Below are 21,580 nucleotides of genomic sequence, written 5' to 3'. Positions count from 1 at the left end.
AAGAAAGTCTGGTACCATTGAAGATAATTTTCAGAATATATTTTGTGGCGCACAGTCAGCGTACACTGACAATGTTCACACAGGAGGAGGGTCCTTCTTTAAAATAAATGAATGCGTCAAATATGTATGGCCGATGCGGGCACGGCATAAGACTACTTCATCCTTCCTGCATCGCCTGTAGGATGACTGCCTTGACAGAATGAAGCTTGTTCGCAACCGCACCGTCCCAATCGTCTTGCCAAGTCGAAAAGATATATATATTGGTTAATATGAAATCACTGTAGGGGACACGGGGCAAGTTGAAAGCAGACTTGGCAGCAGCATCTTGCCTTTTAGTTACCCAACAAAATATAACATCTTTATTGGCAATTGATAAAAAGACACTTTCGTATCACCATCCCAACTAAGGGATGCTCCAATTTCATGTATTATAGAGCTTGGAGACACGAAAGCGAGTCTGTAAAAATAATATACGTGGATGCACATCCTCAATCTCATGGAAATTATTGCGTCTGATGGAAACACTATAGCACAAGCCACAGAATTCCCATCCCGTGATCCGTCTGTGTAAACAGGAATGTAATCACAGTACCGCTCTTGGATTTCCATGAAATGTTGTTTATAAATAATTGCATCTGTGCGATTATTTTTTCAGATGCACAAGATCGAATACAATTATGGGTGGTTTGATACACCAAGGTGGCAAAATAAAATATGAAGGCGTTTCCAAAATGTCTGTTAAATCAATATTGGAAACTGATAAAAACTGCTTTCAGTTTCGCATCAAATAACTTCATATATTTATTATCAAACACCGCATTGATTTAATCTTTGTAGGATACTGCAGAGAAAGCTTTGCACGTCTAGCACCCAAACTAGGTTCGTGTGCATCGACGTACAAGCTCTCCACAGGAGATGTTTTGAAAGCACCAAGACAAAGCCCCTGGTTTATAGGATCTAGCATTTGCAAGTAACACTTACGTGCTGACCCATACACAATGCACCAATAATCAAGCACCAAGACAAAGCCTAAGTCCCTGGTTGTGTATAGGATCTAGCATTTGCAAGTAACAAAGATCTATAAAGTCGGAGCATAACCTTTCGATCTGCACCCCATTCAGTCTTGCCAATAACCTTTAAGATATTGAGGGCCTTTAAGCCCTTCTTTTTCACATACTGGAAATGAGGAACAAAAGATAGCCTCCTGTCAAAAATAACCCCCAGAAATTTGGTCTCCTCCACAACTGGAACTGGAGTTTTGTGCAGAAACAGCCGAGGATCTAAATGGTGACCTCTTTTCTGGCAGATATGCATACAGACGGTTTTTGACTTTGAGAATCGAAATCCATTGTCAGTTGTCCATTGTTGAAGTTTATTCAAACAAAGCTGCAACTGACGTTCAATGATACTCATACTTGACGACCTGTAGCAAATCTGAAAATCGTCGACATATAACGAGCTATCAACGCCTGGTTTTAAACACTGGGTGATGCTGTTAATTTTCACGGAAAATAAAGTTACTGACAGGATGCTACCTTGAGGCACACCCATCTCTTGGGAGTGAGAATCGGATAACGTAGATCCCACTCGTACCTTGAATTCTGTAAGAAATTTGAGATAAAGTCAGGCATACGGCCTCTTAAGCCCATGCCATGGAGGTCTTTCAAAATCCCATACGTCCACGTGGTATCATAAGCTGCATAATCGTCAAATCATTGGACATGCTTTAGTTTTAAAGTACAATGCACTAGTACTAAATTGCTAAACGTTTGTCTTTACACACACACTTCAAACATAAGCTATATATCAAAATAAACATTTTATATTGCATTTATAATTATGTAAGATTATAAAAACCCTCTTTTTGTTAGGTATTGCTGACATGGAAAGCTGCAGAAGGTTTCTATACGTTATTGAATAGTCATCACCTGAAACTATTCAGGGTGGAGGTACTACATTTTGACCTGGGCGTGTTACTTTCTTTCACCATTATTGTTAAGGTATTGTGTGTAAATGTATAGTTATTTTAATCAAAAAAATTAATTAATGAATGTTTAACGACACCCCAGCACGAAAAATACATCGGCTATTGGGAATGAATGAATGCATGTTTAACGACACCCCAGCACAAACATACACATCGGCTATTGGGTGTCACAATTGGTAAGTATATGAAAATATTATTTATATATATATTGATGTAAAACCAGTGTAAGGAGCTGTGGGTGAAAAGTATAATACAAGACATAAAATCAAGGTAAGTACATTTTAAAACTTTGTATAGAAGTCAAAGTGTTTAAAAAAAACTTTACAACTAATTCTGGATGTAATTTATAAGATTGCAAAACATTTCTGTTGCCAAATATATCATTTCTCGTCGGCTTGTGATGATCACACTCCACCAAAATGTGGCGCACAGTCAGTGTAGTTCGTTGAAGGAAATGTTTTATTTAACGACGCACTCGACACATTTTATTTACTTTTATATGGCGTCGGAGTGTAGTTCGTTGACGGAATTCACCCGGTTGTTGGGGTATACAAGGATCCATTAGACCAAATAAATTCCTACTGACGACCATAGTAACACTTATTAATAAAACTAACATAAGCACTGTTTCAAATCACTCGGCCAGTAGACGGTCTCGAACTCTGACCTCGGAATCATGTGATTTGGAACATTACAACCGACAATGAAAATGGTTCAATCATATATTTTTAAGAAGGTTATTGTCTTATGTACCTAGGATGAAATGAAATTGCCAGCAGAGTGCAGCCTCTTCAAATGTACATACCAAAATGGATACACAATACAATAAGTATACATGTGAATGAGGTATATCAGGCTTTGTCCTGGTCTAGTATTTAGCACAGCTGAATAATGTGACACACGTGTGTGTACTGTATATAGGGTACCCTGAGTGAACCACAAAATCAGAAAAATAATCTGCATAACATTACAGTCGCACCCAATTAGTTACCAAAACACTAATGAGGCAGCTGTAACTAGTACATAATTAATCTTTCAAAGCAGTACATGAAAAGTCCATTGTGACAAAGTTTACAATATACACACAGGGAGAATGAGTAGAAAATGAAGTAACAAGGAGTTGACATTACAAACTCTGGCTAATTTGGGTTGTATCAAAACATGGAAACAAATAGCCTTCCACCTAATATTACTATCCATGCACCAGCAAAGTTTATCATTTGATTTATGTACTTCAGACTGACAATAATCATAAGTTTTAAAGGGACATTCCTGAGTTTACTGCATTGTAAAATGTTTCCACGATTACACTTACATTTGACAATTAATTCTTAATGGACAAAACATTTCTGTTGCCAAATATATTATTTCTCGTCGGCTTGAGATGATCACACTACACCTAAATGCGGCGCACAGTCAGTGTACATTGACAATGTTCACACCGAGGAGGATGGTCCTTTTTAAAAATAAATGAATGCGTCAAATATGTATGGCCGATGCGGGCGCGGCACAAGATTGATTCATCCTTCCTGCACCAACTTTAGGATGACTGCCACTCTCCCAGGACTGGCTTGACAAAATGAAACTTGTTTGCAACCGTTGCACTGCCATTACACATTAATCAAGCATTTGACCGGCAACATAACCGGTACAGACATAACAAAACAACTAGGATAAGCTACCAACGATTAAAGGGGACATTCCTGAGTTTGCGGCATTGTAAGATGTTTCAGACTTATGCATCAAAGTATATTATTTTTACAGACTCACTTTCGTGTCTTCAAGCTCTACAGTACATGAAATTGGAGCACCCCTTAGTTGGAATGGTGATACGAAAGTGTGTCTTTTTATCAATTGCCAATAAAGATGTTATACTGTGTTGGGTACCTAGCCACGTTGGCATTAGGGGTAACGAAAAGGCAGATGTTGCTGCTAAGTCTGCTTTGAACTTGCCCCGTGTCCATGTTGGTGTCCCCTACAGTGATTTTAAATTTCATATTAACCAATATATCTTTTCGACTTGGCAAGATGATTGGGACGGTGCGGTTGCGAATAAGCTTCATTCTGTCAAGGCAGTCCTGGGAGAGTGGCAGTCATCCTACAGGTGATGCAGGAAGGATGAAGTAGTCTTATGCCGTGCCCGCATCGGTCATACATATTTGACGCATTCATTTATTTTAAAGAAGGACCCTCCTCCTCAGTGTGAACACTGTCAGTGTACACTGACTGTGCGGCACATTTTGGTGGAGTGTGATCATCTTAAGCCGACAAGAAATGATATACTTAACTTGATTTTATATATTGTATTATATACTTTCCCCCCACAGCTCCTTACACTGTGGTTTTACATGAGTCTATATAAATATACTTACCATTTGTGACACCCAATAGCCGATATGTATTTTTGTGCTGGGGTGTCGTTAAACAAACATTGAATCAATCAATCATAAAATATCTCTACGATTAATGGATCCACGACGAACTCCTATTCGACTTACTGCGACAAGGACCAGCAGGAAGCCCCACCCCCACTATCGGACAGAGATTCAGCCAGGAAGAAGATCGCCATGGAACACTACCAGGCTTCGAAATTCACGACGGCTCCACGGCATTTGCCGTACTGCCTCAAAAATACTTTACTTTACGGCTATGAATAACCGTGCCCTTTTGTGTATGTTTGTTTTTTTAAAACTTGTATAACCCTAACTTTTATTTTAAAACATTAAACATGCACGAATTCGATGTTCCTCGGTAGTGTTTGTATACAGTTTCTTGGTCATGTATTATAATTGCACATCGAACGTAACAAATGATAAATTACGGTTGAAACGTACAGCGTTACGGGAAAAAAAACCCCACCGTAAATTGCCGAAAGTTTTAACGTCGTACATTTACGAAAAAAAAACGTAAATAGTCGAAAAAGAAGACAAAAATTGTCAAAACGTTTTCATCATTTCAGGTAAAAATTATTATTAGCTATTTAAATGTCAGCTGTGTTCAACCTGACCGAGCGGAAAAACGTCCGCTAGACTGGTTTATACGCTTCACAATAAACCAAATGGCCACGTTCAGAACCAATCAAATAGTTCACGAACGTTAGACAAACGTTTGCTGTTGTTATCGATATTCTTCATAACAAATTTTGAAATTATATATATATATAAAAAAAAAAAAGTGTCCCATCATTCTATAAAAATTTATTTTTGCTATTAATTTCAGTTTTGTTTGAAGTAACAAGAAAAGTAAAAGTGTATTGGAAATAACAAAACAATACTAATTTTGTGTGCAATTTACAAATCAATCGGCATAGAAATGAATAACTTGTAGTAAATTTCATAGTAATAAAAAAGGTGTTCCCTGTGGGACGGACTTGTAGTTTTAATGTTTATTAGCTTATTGAACGGACCTATGCTAAAATCACCGAAATTAATTTATTCCCAATTAACTGAAACACTTAAATAAATGTGAACTGTTTAATTTTTGTGGTTATTCTTGAATATTCCGTTTATTTAATTATTACCTATGCATCACTGGCGTAGTTTATATATTAATTTTATACGCGTGTCTGTGTGCCCACCCACACCACCCCACGTTTTGGTATCTTTCTACAGGCTACACCCGTGTATATTAAAGGGACATTCCTGACTTTGATGCAATGTTTAAGATGTTATCAACTAACGGATACTTTTTGACGACTGTAATTACATATCAAATATATGTTTTTGCATAAAATATTAGTGGCTGTATATTAAACGTGTTTCTGATCGTTCTAATATTTGTACTAGGTTAATTTTCATTTTATTTCCAAAAAAGGATTTTTTTCGTACGTACGAAATTATTCGAAGACAAACTCCAGTTTGGGCTTCTTACAAATATTAAGAGGGCCAGAAACACATTGAATATAAAGACACTGATATTCTAAACAAGAAAATATATTTAATATGTAAGTTTAATCGTAGAAATATTTTATTAGTCGGAAACATCTTACAATGCAACAAACTCGGGAATGTCCCTTTAACAAATTCTGGGTACTAAGCCTAATGCCGGGCTCAGACTACCAACTCAGAGAGCTAAAGACTTCTTCGACTTTTCAGTTGCAAGTCTGAGCGCTCTTACAACTCGATTCTAGTCGTATACAACTCCTACGACGCAGTTTTATCCGATTCCAAAAATGAATCGGGCCCAACTTTAGTTGGTAGTCTGAGCGCTAACTACAACTCAACCCGACGGCCAGTTGGCAGTCTGAGCGTATTCCCAACTCAACTGGGACGTCGGCAATCAACCAACCAACCGCAGCACGTTGGCCATCTGACAACATCCACAAAAAGTAAACATGGCGGACAACTTAAAAGAGGAAATGTGGCGTTCCTATCCTGTGTTATACAACACATTTTCAAAGAACTATTCTAAAAGAAACCAAAAGCATGCAGCAATTTGGGAGACTGCGCAACATTTTGGAACGACCCGTACGTACTGTTCAATCTGTTTTATTGTGTATGATCCAACTCTTTGTAAAATTTCATTTCAAATGCAGGGCCACGTAAATATTATGCCATTTTAGGGCCGTAGAAACCATTTCTCCTCAGTCTCCGTTTTCTGCGAAGTCTAACAATGGCGACCGCGGCTAGACCATACATAATATCCATTCTCATCTGTTTCATCTACATTGATCACGTGTGCATGCAACGTCATACAAATGACATCACGATCGTGGTGGATTGCCGACGATTAGTTGTTAGTCTGAGAGCACCAGTCGTTAGTGGCGAGTTGGGCAAAATACAACGCAACGGTCGAGTTGGCCAACTCCGTCGTGGCAGTTGGTAGTCTGAGCCCGGCATAAGCAGTAGCCAACAACGAAAATTGTACCACATCTTCTTCAAATGACCTTTGCATGCGGAAAAAACCCGCGATGATTTGTAGTCTGTGCATGTGTGGTATCGAGAAATCCTTGATTGGTTTGTTGAGATCGCACGTTGTTGTTTTTGGAAAATAAACCTACAATGTATGAGATGACTGGAGTTAGATAATACGATATATTTTCCTCTATAGGCCTAGAGTATTTAGCAGTTTGTAATAAAAGCCGTTTAATCGCCACACACGTTACCGTACTGTCATGCGATCTCGTGTCACCAATTACCGTGGTACCTAATAAGAGCACGTGTTAATGATTCCAATTTCAAACAAATTAGTTATGCTCATCCATTCAACGTCCAGGCATGTCTAAAGGGGTGTGGGGGTGTATAAAAAACCATCGCTGCTGCTCTCTCTCTCCCCCCTATTTAACAAACACACATTAAAAATAATCCGTAAATGCTGAAAACATAGGCCATGGTGTCCTCCGACAATGTTTACGTTTTTGTGGATACGGTCACATGACAGAATGGGATTTCCCTCCACATTTTTTAATTCTATAATTAAATGGGTCATTTGATTAATCTTGTTATTACAATTATATTTGTTGGAGAAAAAGTTGAAATTAGGGTGGATTTTTTTTATTATTGTTAAATATAGAATTTACAACAAAAATAATATAAAGATTAAATTTTTAAAAACCTAAACGATTTGAACATTTATTTATTTATTTATTTGTATTTCAAATAATTTAACACTGAACATTTTCCTAAAGCTTTGATTCTATTGTTCCGAAACGTAATACACATATTCTCTTGGTAGTCTTCACAAAATAATAAAGATGTCTAAACTTGTAAAAACGTTTTTGTTTTTTTTAAATTAATGAGACTGTAAAATTCAAATAGAAATCTTCATTGGTTAATTCTGAAACTTAGTACCTGTATTCTACAGTGATTCTCTGGAGATACCTTCACAAACTATTAACATATCTACTTTTATTATATTTTATTTCTTTAATGTTAAGACTTTAACATAACTGTCCAGCCATTCAAATATAATTTTCTTTCAGTCATACTCCATCTGCTCAGATGGTCCGAAACCAGTGGACTGATCCATTACCTGCTGTAATGAGATGCAACAGCAGCAATGTTTGTTCCAGGAGACCAGATAAGTCATAATCTCTCTCCACCAAAATTGTCTTTAAGGACACTACTACAATACTTTGATTTATTGATGAATGACCAATTTAACAGAATTACAGATAAAGTTTTTTTTTCTGGTTAAATTGACTTCCTAAAAAAGACTGCCTTGGTGCCCTTTAAAAATGTATGAAAGTAGCCTTTGTGCTCTTCATTTTCTAGATTTTTAAAGGCTATTATAGCCTTCCCTTTTAACACCGAATTTCGAGGCCTGCACTACCCGACGTTGGATCAATCATATTCTCCTATCACACAAAGAAACGCCTTCACCTCGCCTGTCCTCTGCGACCTATGGAATGAATGTTTAACAACATCCCCATCACAAAAATACACATCGTTTTCAGCTATTGGGTGTCACAATTGTAAAGTACCGCGTATATAAAATTATTATTTATATATAATTACGTAAAACCAGTGTAAGGAGCTGTAGTGAAAAAAGTCAAAGTGTGTAAAAACTTTGCAATTAATTCTGGATGGAATTTAAAAGATTTCAAAACATTTTTGTTACCAAATATATCATTTCTCGTCGGCTTGAGGTGATCACTCCACCCAAATCTGGCGCAGTCAGGGTACACGAACAATGTTCACACTAAGGAGGGTCCTTTAAAACGAATGAATGCGTCAAATATGTACAATACTACTTCATCCTTCCTGCACCGCCTGAAGGATGACTGCCACTTTCCCAGGACTGGCTTCACCGTTCCAATCATCTTGCCAAAATATATTGGTCAATATTAAATGTAAAAATCACTGTAGGTGACACCAACATTGACACGGGGCAAGTTCAAAGCAGACTTGGCAACAGCATCGACCTTTTCGTTACCCTAATATGGCTGGGTATCCATCAAAATATAACATCGTTATTGGCAAATGATAAAAAGACACACTTTCGTATTTCACTATCCCAAATAAGGGATGATCCAATTTATGGACGGCAGACCGAACTGGATAGGCTTATGACACGGCACCCAAACAACAGAACTGAACAGGTTGCCTACAATAATAACCGACTTAATAAACGCACGTTCTCTACACAAGACGCAATGCAGGTCACATAATTTCCTAATGCAATGCATACTTAGTAAACGCACGGTACTGCGTTGTCTACATGCACTCCACGCAATGTAGGTTACTGCGTTTCCTAACGCAAAGTGCACTCTTCGTCCTATGCTTTCCATGAGAATCTCCTGGTTTCCAGTCTGTTGTTGCCGTCTTCGGAATCTGCCGGAAGCGACTTAGATATCGCCTTATATACCTCGAGAGCCGGGTGAAATACGTCATTACTTTCAGAGTTTCGCCGATGACACGTCTGCAGACGAGTTCAAAACACCAAACCCACAATTAAAATCCAACCTTAATAATAAATTTTGTTTAATTTAAATCCTACATTTTAACGTTGAGATACTGTTCTCTTTATATTTGTAAAAAAGTAAAGTTTGTTTTATTTAACGGCGCCACTAGAGCACATTGATTTGATTTATCTTATCAGCTATTGGACGTCAAACATATAGTCATTTCTGACACAGGCTTTTTTTTTTTTTTAGAGAAAACCCGCTGTCGCCACATAGGCTACTCTTTTACGACAGGCAGCAAGGGATCTTTTATTTGCGCTTCCCACAGGCAGGATAGCACAAACCATGGCCTTTGTTGAACCAGTTATGGATCACTGGTCGGTGCAAGTGGTTTACACCCACTCATCGAGCCTTGCCGAGCACTCAGGGTTTGGAGTCGGTATCTGGATTAAAAAAATTCAGTATCTACTTGTGATATTTGTATTTTTGCACCGTTCTTTACACTGTGTTTTAATTTAAATCTTGCATTTTTATATTGATGTTGACCATCACTTTATTTCTTTGCATTACCATAGTTTGACACCCAATAGCTGGTGTATTTTTCGTGCTGGGGTGTCGTTAAACATTCATTCATTCATTCACTGGATTAAAAATCCCATGCCTCGACTGGGATCCGAACCCAGTACCTACCAGACTGTAGACCGATGGTCTAACCACTACGCCGGTAACTTTATATTTGTTCACACGATAATGTTTAATTCTACGCATCGCAAACGCGGCGTTGTCATTATGGGATTAGGCGGCCTTACAAAAATCGAAACGATTTGATATTTAGGGCCTTTTTGTTGCATACGATTTCTTCTCGCGTTAATAACATTATATGAGGACTAGGCACTAATTTTAATTAGTTTATTTCTGAAAAACAAAAGAAAACCCAAATCGGTATAGGTGAGGGAATTGGGTGGCTAGAAGACCAAAAGCAGGTGCATATAGTGCGCTACTATATAGTGAACTTAAGCTAACCACACATTGCCCTTGCGGGCTACGGTTTTTGATCGTCGTCACGAATAGCAGAGCCGTAAGCCGTGGTATGCGGATATCATCGTAGCCATGTCGCAGTGATATCATGCCGGTGTCACGAAATAGAATCGCCCCCGTAACATTTTGGCCCCCCGGCGAATCTATTTCGAAATAAAACCTCCCCCCTTGAAATAGAATCGCCCCGACCCACGAAATAGAATCACCCCCATAAAATATTCGCCCCTTACTCATTTTTAGTTATTCTGTCATTTAATGAACAATATTCAGGTAAATTATTGTTGAACATATTTATATCACTGTTATGTTTTATACACGTGAGCATGCCACACACGCGCACACACACACACATAGACACACACACGCACATATACATACATATACACATATGATACAGACCCTCGCAAAGATAAACACACGCACACATCCAACTTCAGTTACTGGAATAATGTAGCCTATTAATTATGCATTTGAATTGTCAAATATTTGTAAGCAAATATAATGAAAGTTTATAGCTAGATACTTCTTCAAGAATTGTTTGTTTCCTTTCTGCAAACAGTAAACACCTGTCTTAATGTGGTGGTACTAAACATTTTATATCTGTTATAACGCTACTAAAATGATGTTCTTAGATGATATTTTACAGCGTACATGTATAAGTATAATTCCATGAGTATTGTTTAAGGTCAGATGTAGCGCACTAAAAGTACATATTAAAAATGAGAACTATAAGAATGGTTTCTAACACCCACAGGAGGAAATGAGTATCACATTTGAATACAATGTTTGAAGTGTAATAATTAAACCTTGAACTTTCGTTTACCGTTAATTTTGGATTTCATCTGACCGAATGTTTTGCGTTTTAATGTTTTTTTAAAACATAAATCATTTACCGATTTATATTGTTGTGCAATGTCGGTGTCATTGTTACATTTAAAAGCAATGTTCTATTTCATGTCCTTGTTATGTTCAATGGGATTTGTATTACTATGTTATTTTTCATTCATGAGTTCCTAGCGTACTTTGAAACAATGTTAAAAATAGGTTAGACGCGCACATCGTTTAACTATAGGATACACCACGGGTAAGATCAAAGGTACAGACTCCAAAGCGTGATACAATAAATACAATTTCACACCCACGAACACTCCTGTCCACGGATGTGAGATTCTATTTATCACATAGTTATTTATTATATAGACTAACCGGAGAGCTAAATACATTATCATAGTAGACCAATATATTACTGGTGGAGTAAAACAAACTTTCTCTACTATGCAAATTATAATAGTGCACTAGCAGGAGAATGAAACAAGAGAAGCTCACCCTGTGTGTGTGTGTATATACATCATCATATTAGATAAGTACACTGCCAGGATAGCCCAAAACTCTCCTAAATATACGCCACTACATCAGTAGAATCACTTGTATAATGGATAATAAAGTGACCCCTATAATTATATAATTCAGTTTACAATAGAAGTCGTCACTACAAGCGAAACATATTATCTGAGTTTTATATATTTGACGGAGAGTATATGTTTTTATTCAAATCATATCGATGGATTAATGTCTTTCTGAAATGTTTTAAAATGCATGGCGTATGAATACCTTATGGAGGAAATCGGGGCACTGCATTCACAAATAAAATAAAGAAATAAAATATCGTCTATAGTCTCTATACTATAGATAGAAATTAATTATAATCATAGACAGTGTAAAATAGAGGGTATTCTTCTAATGTAATGTTGTATAATTAGAGAGTAATTCGCTTGAGAACTGTTTCCAAAAAGTGTAATATATACACAGAACTTCACATACGTTTTTTTTCGTTCCTATTTATTGCACGAGTTTATTGTGCGCAAGAATAATATATAGCACGAGACCGCGTAGCGGTCGAGTGGTATATATTCTTGCGCACAATAAACAAGTGCAATAAATAGGAACGAAAAAACCGTATGTGAAGTTCTGTATTTATTACATACCTTCTTTAGTTTATTTATTTATTTTAAAATTAATAAAATAATAATAAACATTCAAGGGAGCTAACTCTCAAACAATAATATGGGGGATTCCCCCAAAAATAGTTCAGGCTTTTATTGGACATATGTTCAATAAAAGATTTTTTAATTGCACGGATCGGAATGGTCTTTATTACTATACTAAGATTGAATGGATATGTAATAAATAAGGATATTTCTCTCTTTTTTCGATGACTATTAAAGACGGCACATAATTTGTATGCGTATGGACTATGGTAGAAATAGATCATCGTCCTATATATAACACATTATATAGGGGGGGGGGGGGGCGAGAAATAAATCCGCCGGCCGGCGATTTTCTAGGGGGGGCGAATATATTTCGCGACACCGGCGGTAATTTGATATTTGCCGGCGTCCTCAATCGTAAGCAGTGTGCGGTGCTCACCGGCGCCTCCCACCGACCGTACCCACCCCTGCGCGTGCTGTAACCTCACCGTGGTGCATGGGTGTAACATTCTCCTTAAGAATGGCCAATACAGCACAAATCCCCTTGTTTTCTTCGAGATACAATTAAAATCTTGAAAAAAAAGTCTTGAAAAAAAAGTCAGTATCTATCTGTGATATTTGTAGTTTTGCACTTTGTGGTTATTTTATATGTTAGTTATTTTGTTTATTATTATTTATTTATGACGCCAGCGTGAAATCGATCAGGGGTCACAACGAGAACGGGGTGGTGGAGGAAGGTATTTAGTTGTTGTTTTAATATTGTCATATAGGCAGGGACACATGCAGGATTTTTTTAAGGTAGAGGGTGCAACGGTTAAAAGGGGCAGCTGCAGTATTCAATCGTAAACTAGATTATTATATGTATAGTAACACGGGTGTAGGAAGGTGCCAAAGGAGGGGGGGGGGGGTGCACACACAAACACACATATAAATATATAAAAACTATCGCTGCTGCTACGCCAGTGAGTAATCATCCACAGTCATATTAAAGGGACATTCCTGAGTTAGCTGAATTGTAAGATTCAGCTGACTAATAAAATATGTCGACGTCTTAATATTTATATGGAGCCTAAACTGGATTCTGTCTTCAAATAATTTCGTACGTACAAAAAAAAGGTTTTTTTTAGGAAATAAAATGAAATTTAACCTAGTACAAATATTAGAACGATCAGAAACACGTTTAAAATACAGACACTAATAATTTAAGTAGAAAAATATATTTGATATGTAATTACAATCGTTAAACAGTCTCTGTTAGTCGATAACATCTTTAAAAATGCAGCAAACTCAGGAATGTCCCTTTAATATTTGAAAGAAGCCCAAACTGGATTTTGTCTTCAAATAATTCCGTACGTACCAAAAACAATATTTTTGAAATTGAACCTAGTACATATATTAGAACGATCAGAAACACGCTTAATATACAGCCACAATTATTTTATGCATAAAAATATATTTGATATGTAATTACAATCGTTAAAAAGTATCGGTTAGTCGATAACATCTTAAAAATTGCAGCAAATGCAGGAATGTCCCTTTAATATACAGACACTAATATTTTATGCAGAAAAATATATTTGATATGTAATTACAATCGTTAAAAAGTGTCTGTTGGTCGAAAACAAATTAAAAATTGCAGCAAACTCAGGAATGTCCCTTTAAGCTATACTATGCTTTATTAAGCGTTAACATACAGTAAATAGGCATTGCATTACAATACATATATCATTAAAAGGAGGAAAGTGATGAAAATATTCAATATAAAATGTAATAATAATTATCAATATAATAAAGAGTATGTATATACTACACTTACATATTAACATGTCTCTGCATGGTTTCCCCTATACTAGTATATATTTAATCAGTGTTATTAGCTGCTTTTCATTATCAATGGACAATGCTGTATTAATATTTGCAACAAACTGAATTAACCTATTCTTGATTAATAAGAATTTGCGTAGCTGGAGGAATAGGGGCAATGCTCGACAATCACCTCACCCTCCGACATTTTTTTATTTATTTACCTGTCGCTTCATTACACGACTCGTCGACATTGTGGTCCATTATAACCTACAGAATGAATGACTAAATGTTTAACGACACCCCAGCACAAAAATACACATCGGCTATTGGGTGTCACACATGTTAAGTCTGAAAATAGTATATATTTATGTAAAACCAGTGTAAGAAGCTGTGGGGGGGGGGGGGGGGGGTGGGGGGGGGGGGGGGGGGGGGGGGGGGGGGGGGGGGGGGGGGGGGGGGGGGGGGGGGGGGGGGGGGGGGGAGTATATAGGGAATAACTGGTTACTGTCTTAAGATATCGGCTTTTTCCGAATGCAGCATTCGCCATTCGACATGAGCAGGATAAAGCCGATATCTTAAGACAGTAACCAGTTATTTCTTTTATCCTACAGAAATATTCGGCAAATGATTATTTGTGTACGCAAATTGAGTATTGTCAACCAAGCAAATGCTTTTACCGTATGACGTCTTTCGTGTCTCCAAGCTCTACAATACATGAAATTGGAGCATCCCTTAGTTGGGATGGTGATACGAAAGTGTCTTTTTATCAATTGCCAATAAAGATGTTATATTTTGTTGGGTATCCAGCCATGTTGGCATTAGAGGTAAGTCTGCTTTGAACTTGCCCCGTGTCCATGTTGGTGTCCCCTACAGTGATTTTAAATTTCATATTAACCAATATATCTTTTCGACTTGGCAAGATGATTGGGACGGTGCGAATAAGCTTCATTCTGTCAAGGGAGAGTGGCAGTCATCCTACAGGCGATGAAGGAAGGATGAAGTAGTCTTATGCGTGCCCGCATCGGCAATACATATTTGACGCATTAATTTATTTTAAAGAAGGACCCCCTCCCCCCCTCCTCAGTGTGAACAGTCAGTGTACACTGACTGTGCGTCACATTTTGGTGGAGTGTGATCATCTCAAGCCGACAAGAAATGATATATTTGGCAACAGAAATGTGTTGGTATAAGACGGGTTTTTCCGATTGTCGCCCAGCAGTTTATGACGTTGCCGATAGATGGCGTAACCGTACGGCCGCCATTAAGGGAGTGAAAATCACGCAACAATAACGTGACGGCATTGCAGCTGGGTGCAATTTCAGTCTTTATGACTTTTTTGGAACTTTTTGCAAAAGCTGCCTCTCGGATAATTCAACCTTATTCAAAGATTGTATATTCATATAAATATCGGTGGAAATCTGTGAATGATTAAAAACATAAATAATAAAGCAGCTATATACGCCAATAAAAAAGCATAGCGAATAAATTAAACACACGCAAGTGTAAATAATTTTGATGGTTTGTCACGGGGATCCTATAATACCCGTAACTGAATAAAACACGATTATCCAAATATCTCTCCTAACTGTATATCTATTAGATCTCTCTGTATCGGGCAGTTCGATACCCGAGTGGCTCGGCTCTAGGTATATCAGAGATAGATCTTATATAAAGTATATATAATATAGCACGTTAGTTCACTAGAAAACACAATACACTTGGAATCTGTATTAACCACGCTGACAAATATATTTGCCGCAGTTAATTACTTACAACAACAATAATAATAATAACAACCCAGAACTAATCACTTAATTAGTTAATCACTAGGTGTCTAGTTTACACAATATTCTAATCACTTCACCGTGATACAACACACACACGTGTGATAATTGAGAAACGCTGCCAAGGTAACTTAATGAATAAAGGAATTACAATTCTATTCCTAACTGGTTAATTTTTAATTAACCCTTAACTACTCATTCAGTAACCTTGTAATACAGAATTAATACTGGTACCTATCACAATAAAGACAATAACCTACAGTTTACCTAGGTCCTCTAGGATGACTGGCTAAGCTTTAATAATTTTAGAACAGTTAAGCCTACAGTTTACTTCGTCAGTTTACCGGAAACACTGTCTAAATAATATTGGTATAATGCAGTATTAAAATATTTAAAATCACATCAAGGTTATACAACAGAGCAGAAATATATATTTACCAAGTCCAAACAGACGCGTTCCCCGGAAGCCTTCCAATATGTTTCTCCCCGATATCTCTAAAATCCTATCTATTTATTACAAAAATCCGAATATCGCCTGGGGACACACCGCGGTACTCCCCCTATCATGTAAATTTTCCACAGAGACCAAGACGACACTTTTTTCTTAGATGGTCAGACTAACTTGTCGGCAAACCGCTGGGAAACCTCGCGGAGGTATTACGTATCTACTGGCCACATGGCCTCCACACCTGGTCTGGGTGTGTTTTAGGGGCGTACGGTCGCGCGGAGGTATTACGTAACTACTGACCACATGGCCTCCACACCTGGTCTGGGTGTGTATTAGGGGGGTACGGTCGCGCGGAGGTATTACGTAACAAGGTTCCCAACTGGTCTTAAGTGCATATTGGGAACAGCTCGACCGCCATCGCGCAGGGGTATTACGTAACCACGCCGCACACAATTATCTGAAACAATTATCATCGCCACAGGCGAAACAAAACAAGAGCATGTTCCGTCACATGGTTATTAAGTGAAACTTTACTGAATGCAGCCTAAAATATAGAAAAGTATTTCAATTATGTGCATTTGTAGAAAACATGGTGTACCATTTAAAAAAACAAAGAAAGACTGACCTTCGATCTAGAATAGATGTCAACGTTTAGCTGTTACTATTATTAGCTCTGGGATATTCCAGATGTGGTCACATGGGGTTGAAGTGGGGCGCAGTTAACACTGCCAAATATTTATCTTATTTATTTTTATTTTTTATATATACATACGAGTTATTATGATGTTAAATGTGTGCGATAAAATGATAAATAAATAATGTACTGATGTAACACGCATGCATGCCACACCAAAAATCGCACCCAAACCCATTTCGTCGAATTCTTGTATGATTATTAAAAAAAAAATATATTATTTTAATTATTAATTAATAAATAATATTAAATAAAATAAAATATTTATTTATTTATTATTATTTTATAATTATAATATATATTTTTAAAATTATTATCTTTTGTTTCTTGGGGGGGGGGGGGGGGGGGGGGGGGGGGGAATTAATCATCCACAATATACAACACTAAATTACCCCGAAAATTAGTCATAAAATGCTCTATATGCTAGATAATTACAAAACGCACCACTTAGACAAAACAAAACAGGAGCTTAGGCTGGCGGGTGTGTCATCTGATACCCTCGTCTGCCGAGGCTAAAATATTGTTTTAAAGTTCAATATATTAGGCTATACAAGTGTCCAGGGAAATTATATTTGTTTGCATAAGTTTAAATTATTCGTTATGCTTTTATTTTCGAGTGCTTTATTATAAATTTACGTTTTTAATTATTAATACACTTCCATATTATTCGACATACTGGTTTTGTTTTCACAAAATGTAATAAATACTGAAAATGCACCCAGATGCTATGCCTTCACATGTTATTATTGTGCGAATTTCACTCCCTTAATGGCGGACCGATCACGTGATTCTAAACATGGCCGCGCACAGTACTTTGACGTCACTGGCCAATAAACCCGTCTATAGGGAGGTGGCCTCAGACTAGAGTTATTCACCCATTTGGTTGTCCAAAATACGGAAACTAATTCGAGAAAATATAGTTTTCTTGTGATGTGATTAATGGCTGGGGAGCTGCTTAGTATACTGGATTGTTACACTGGGTTTGACAGGTAAGAGGATGCAGTTAGTGAATATGTGCACTTGGTTTACACTGGATACTGCATAATGTCCCCCAGAGCACATTGAAGTCATGCAAAATTTGTGTAAAATGCAGAGAAATGGGTGTGATTCGGTCCCTTAGCCCACGTGTGTTTGTTTACATTGATATAACGCGGAAAAGAGCTGGACAACAGATGTCGTCCTTTCGAGTGTTCAATGGGCCCAGGCAGGTAATGTTTCCCGTGAAATGCTAATGGCCTGGTGAAATTAATAAAAGTGCTACAGCCACTGGGGCTACATGAGAATACATAGTGAAATTAATTGTGGTCTGAGGCCAGGTACCCAAAGTTGGTTAGCTCCCTTTGCCGCCAGCAGGCGCGCAATGTTAGGTAATACATCCGGTAAGTGCATTTCACAAACAATGGACGAGCACTACCATTTTACGGATGAAGAAATCGATTGTTGAAAAGTTATTTGAAGCGACACAGTCAACCAGTTATGGGGAACAAAGCAGCATTAATAGTGAGTTCAAAAGGTGTTAGAAAATTAAATCTTCGAAGAATTAATGACTTAGAAAGCGAGGACACTTTAGCAGTGCATTGAAAGGGAGGTATCTAATCTCTTTTGCAGTTGACAAACACATTACATCTTCATCTGATCCATTCCCACTAGAACTGACAGCACCTTCAATGAGATCCTCTTCAGTAGTTTTGTGTACATGCATGTCAGCATTCTCTGGAATTTCTAACTCGGCAGTTGAAACATCTGGTGAATAATGCTGCAATAAAAACCCAAGAATTAATTTTATAAATAATGAGGTATAAACTTTCTTTTTTGCCACAGAATATATATTTATTACATATTTTTAACTGTTTTGTGTGGGTTCTTCCTGTAACTATTACAAACATTTGCTTTAGGAAGTTCTTCTAGACAATTAGGAATTATTGGCATTTGTAATGTTACTAGTTATGTTTTATACATAGGTAATTTATAATATTTTTTAATTGCTAAAATTAAACCATTATGATATGTAAATGGTGGTCTAAAGTCTACTAAATAATCACTGTTTTACAATAAAGGTTACAATATGATTATTCTTTATGCACATATGATATATCTCTATTGACAAAATTATTATAAACATATAATAATTACACCTATAATTTTCAGTAAGAACTCCATCACGTATCTCATTACACTAGTTTTGATCTGAAGGGAAAAGGAGAAGTAAAAAGTAAAATAAATAGAGAATAAGTAAAAAGAAATAATAGTTTTAACCGTGTCTATGTTTTATCATTAAAATGGAGTAAAGATTTTAAAATAAAAACTAAATCTTTTTGAACGAGCCTGTTGCCCTGTTATTGCAACTCGCTTTTATGTTAATTATTATTATTTTAAATTTATTATTGCACATGTATATTACTATTACTTACCGTTATCTTGAATATTCTTGTTGGGAAAATAGATGGCAGATTAGCAATTTTCGTCGGACCTTTGTTTCCAACAAAGTGATGTCCACATATTCTCGTTGAATTGTAACTTGTAAATCTAAAGTCTGATCTTATTAACTTACATCGACTTAACCAAATCTTTTGTAGATTTTGATTCAGCGTGAATCGGTGCATTGTCACCTTTTCTCCATCAATCCATTTGTTAGTGTGATTCGAACAAATACAACAATAAATTGCTTTCGATCGCATTTTCCTTGTGATCAACAGCTGATCGTGTGTGGCACTTACCGGAAGTATCGCAAGTGGCTTTTTCTGCTCTTTTCGCATATATGAGAGTCTTCCGGCAGGGGCGGACAATTCATATTTTAGTAGTCTCCTATACTTAACTTGATTTTATATACTGTATTATACTCTCTCCCCCCCCCCCCCCCACACACACACAGCTCCTTACACTGTGGTTTTACATGAGTGTATATAAATATGTTCATATACTTACCATTTGTGACACCCAATAGCCGATATGTATTTTTGTGCTGGGGTGTCGTTAAACAAACATTCATTCATTCATTCATACAAGATACATGACGTCATTATTTGTAATAAGCTAGCTACATTCTGTCACATTAAAAAAGCGTTTCTAATCTCTTAACACATAAATAAATATACAAGTTTTGTATTGTTATCGCAAAACTAAACTTTATTTGTATTTACTGTACTTAAACAAATGATTTAAAGAGTATGTTTATTGAAAATCTACTCTGTAATACTCGAATCGAGTCGGGCTTATGTCAAGTGACCGAAAATATAGAGATTTATCTAGTCATCATATCTTGCCAATGTATACAGTGATTGCTGGATAAAATACAATATATAAAATCAACAGTACCCTACCACTGAATCCGCGCATAACGGAATAAAAGTAGCGCAGAACTATGTACAGTAATAATTCATTGTCGTCACCGACAGGATTCATGATGCAAAAAATAACAAGGACATAAAAAATATTCGTGTACTAAAATAGCAGCCAGTTCTTTGTGTAACGACACCGCTAGAGCACATTGATTAGTCATCGGATATTGGATGTCAAACATCTGGTACTTGTGACATTTAGTAACTTTCCCACAGATCTAAATGGTGACCTCTTTTCTGGCAGATAAGCATACAAACGGTTTTTGACTTTGAGAATCGAAATCCATTGTCAGTTGCCCATTGTTGAAGTTTATTCAAACAAAGCTGCAACTGACGTTCAATGATACTCATAATGGACGACCTGTAGCAAATTTGAAAATCGTCGACATAATAACGAGCGATCAACGCCAGGTTTTAAACAATGGGTGATGCTGTTAATTTTCATGAAAAATAAAGTTACTGACAGGCTACCTTGAGGCACACCCATCTCTTGGGAGTGAGAATCCGTTAACGTAGATCCCACTCTTACCTTGAAAGACCTATTCTATAAGAAATTTGAGATAAAGTTGGGCATACGGCCTCTTAGGCCCATGTCATGGAGGTCTTTCAAAATCCCATACTTCCACGTGGTATAATAAGCGTTCTCGAGGTCACAAAAGACCGATACCAAATGCTGGTTATGGATAAAAGCATCCCAACTAAACGTTTCAAATCTAACAAGATGATCGACAGTGCTACGTCTAGGCCTGAACCCACATTGCACGTTAGTAAGCAATTTATGGGACTCAAGATACCAGACAAGTCTACGGTTGATCATTCTTTCCATGGTTTTACAAATACAACTTGTCAAGCAATAGAGCGATAACTGGTATAGGAATAGGAATGACAATGGCTTTTCTCCAATCAGAAGGAAAGTCACCCGAAATCCAGATTTTGTTGAAGATATTTAATAGAACCATTAAGGATGATTCAGGTAAGTGTTTTAAAGAGTTGATAATGTATTTCATCTGGTCCTACTGAAGTAGCATGAGCTCTACGTAGAGCTTCCTGCAATTCGTCTAAAGAGAAGTGCCTGTTGTATATTTCAGCATTTTCAGATGAAAAGTTAATAGGTTGCTTTTCAGCTTTATTTCTGACAGATGTAAAAGCATCTGT

General features: G+C 37.0%; 1 protein-coding gene across 1 annotated transcript; it reads right to left on the bottom strand.

Moving 5' to 3' along the window:
* Nucleotides 1–9,202: 9,202 nt before the first annotated feature.
* LOC121370080 lies at nucleotides 9,203–19,787 on the bottom strand. Its single transcript, XM_041495181.1, has 3 exons — nucleotides 19,499–19,787; nucleotides 18,712–18,843; nucleotides 9,203–9,346 (listed from the first exon to the last, which is right to left on the bottom strand). Exons 1-3 carry the CDS (start codon nucleotides 19,763–19,765, stop codon nucleotides 9,203–9,205), a joined length of 543 nt encoding a protein of 180 aa, XP_041351115.1. The 5' UTR covers nucleotides 19,766–19,787.
* Nucleotides 19,788–21,580: the final 1,793 nt, after the last annotated feature.

The sequence above is a fragment of the Gigantopelta aegis genome, chromosome 4 (assembly GCF_016097555.1).
Source record: "Gigantopelta aegis isolate Gae_Host chromosome 4, Gae_host_genome, whole genome shotgun sequence".
Taxonomy (NCBI): domain Eukaryota; kingdom Metazoa; phylum Mollusca; class Gastropoda; order Neomphalida; family Peltospiridae; genus Gigantopelta; species Gigantopelta aegis.
Note: the sequence above shows the minus strand (reverse complement) of the source record. Positions and strands in the feature narration are given on the sequence as shown.

Excerpts from the sequence above, each read along its gene's own strand:
- LOC121370080 (XM_041495181.1), bottom strand. The coding sequence starts at position 19,765 with ATGCGATCGAAAGCAATTTATTGTTGTATTTGTTCGAATCACACTAAC. Across the intron at positions 18,844-19,498 it reads CAAGAATATTCAAGATAACG|CATTATTCACCAGATGTTTC; the intron begins GTAAGTAATAGT and ends TTTTTATTGCAG. Across the intron at positions 9,347-18,711 it reads GGAATGGATCAGATGAAGAT|ACGTGTCATCGGCGAAACTC; the intron begins GTAATGTGTTTG and ends ACTCGTCTGCAG.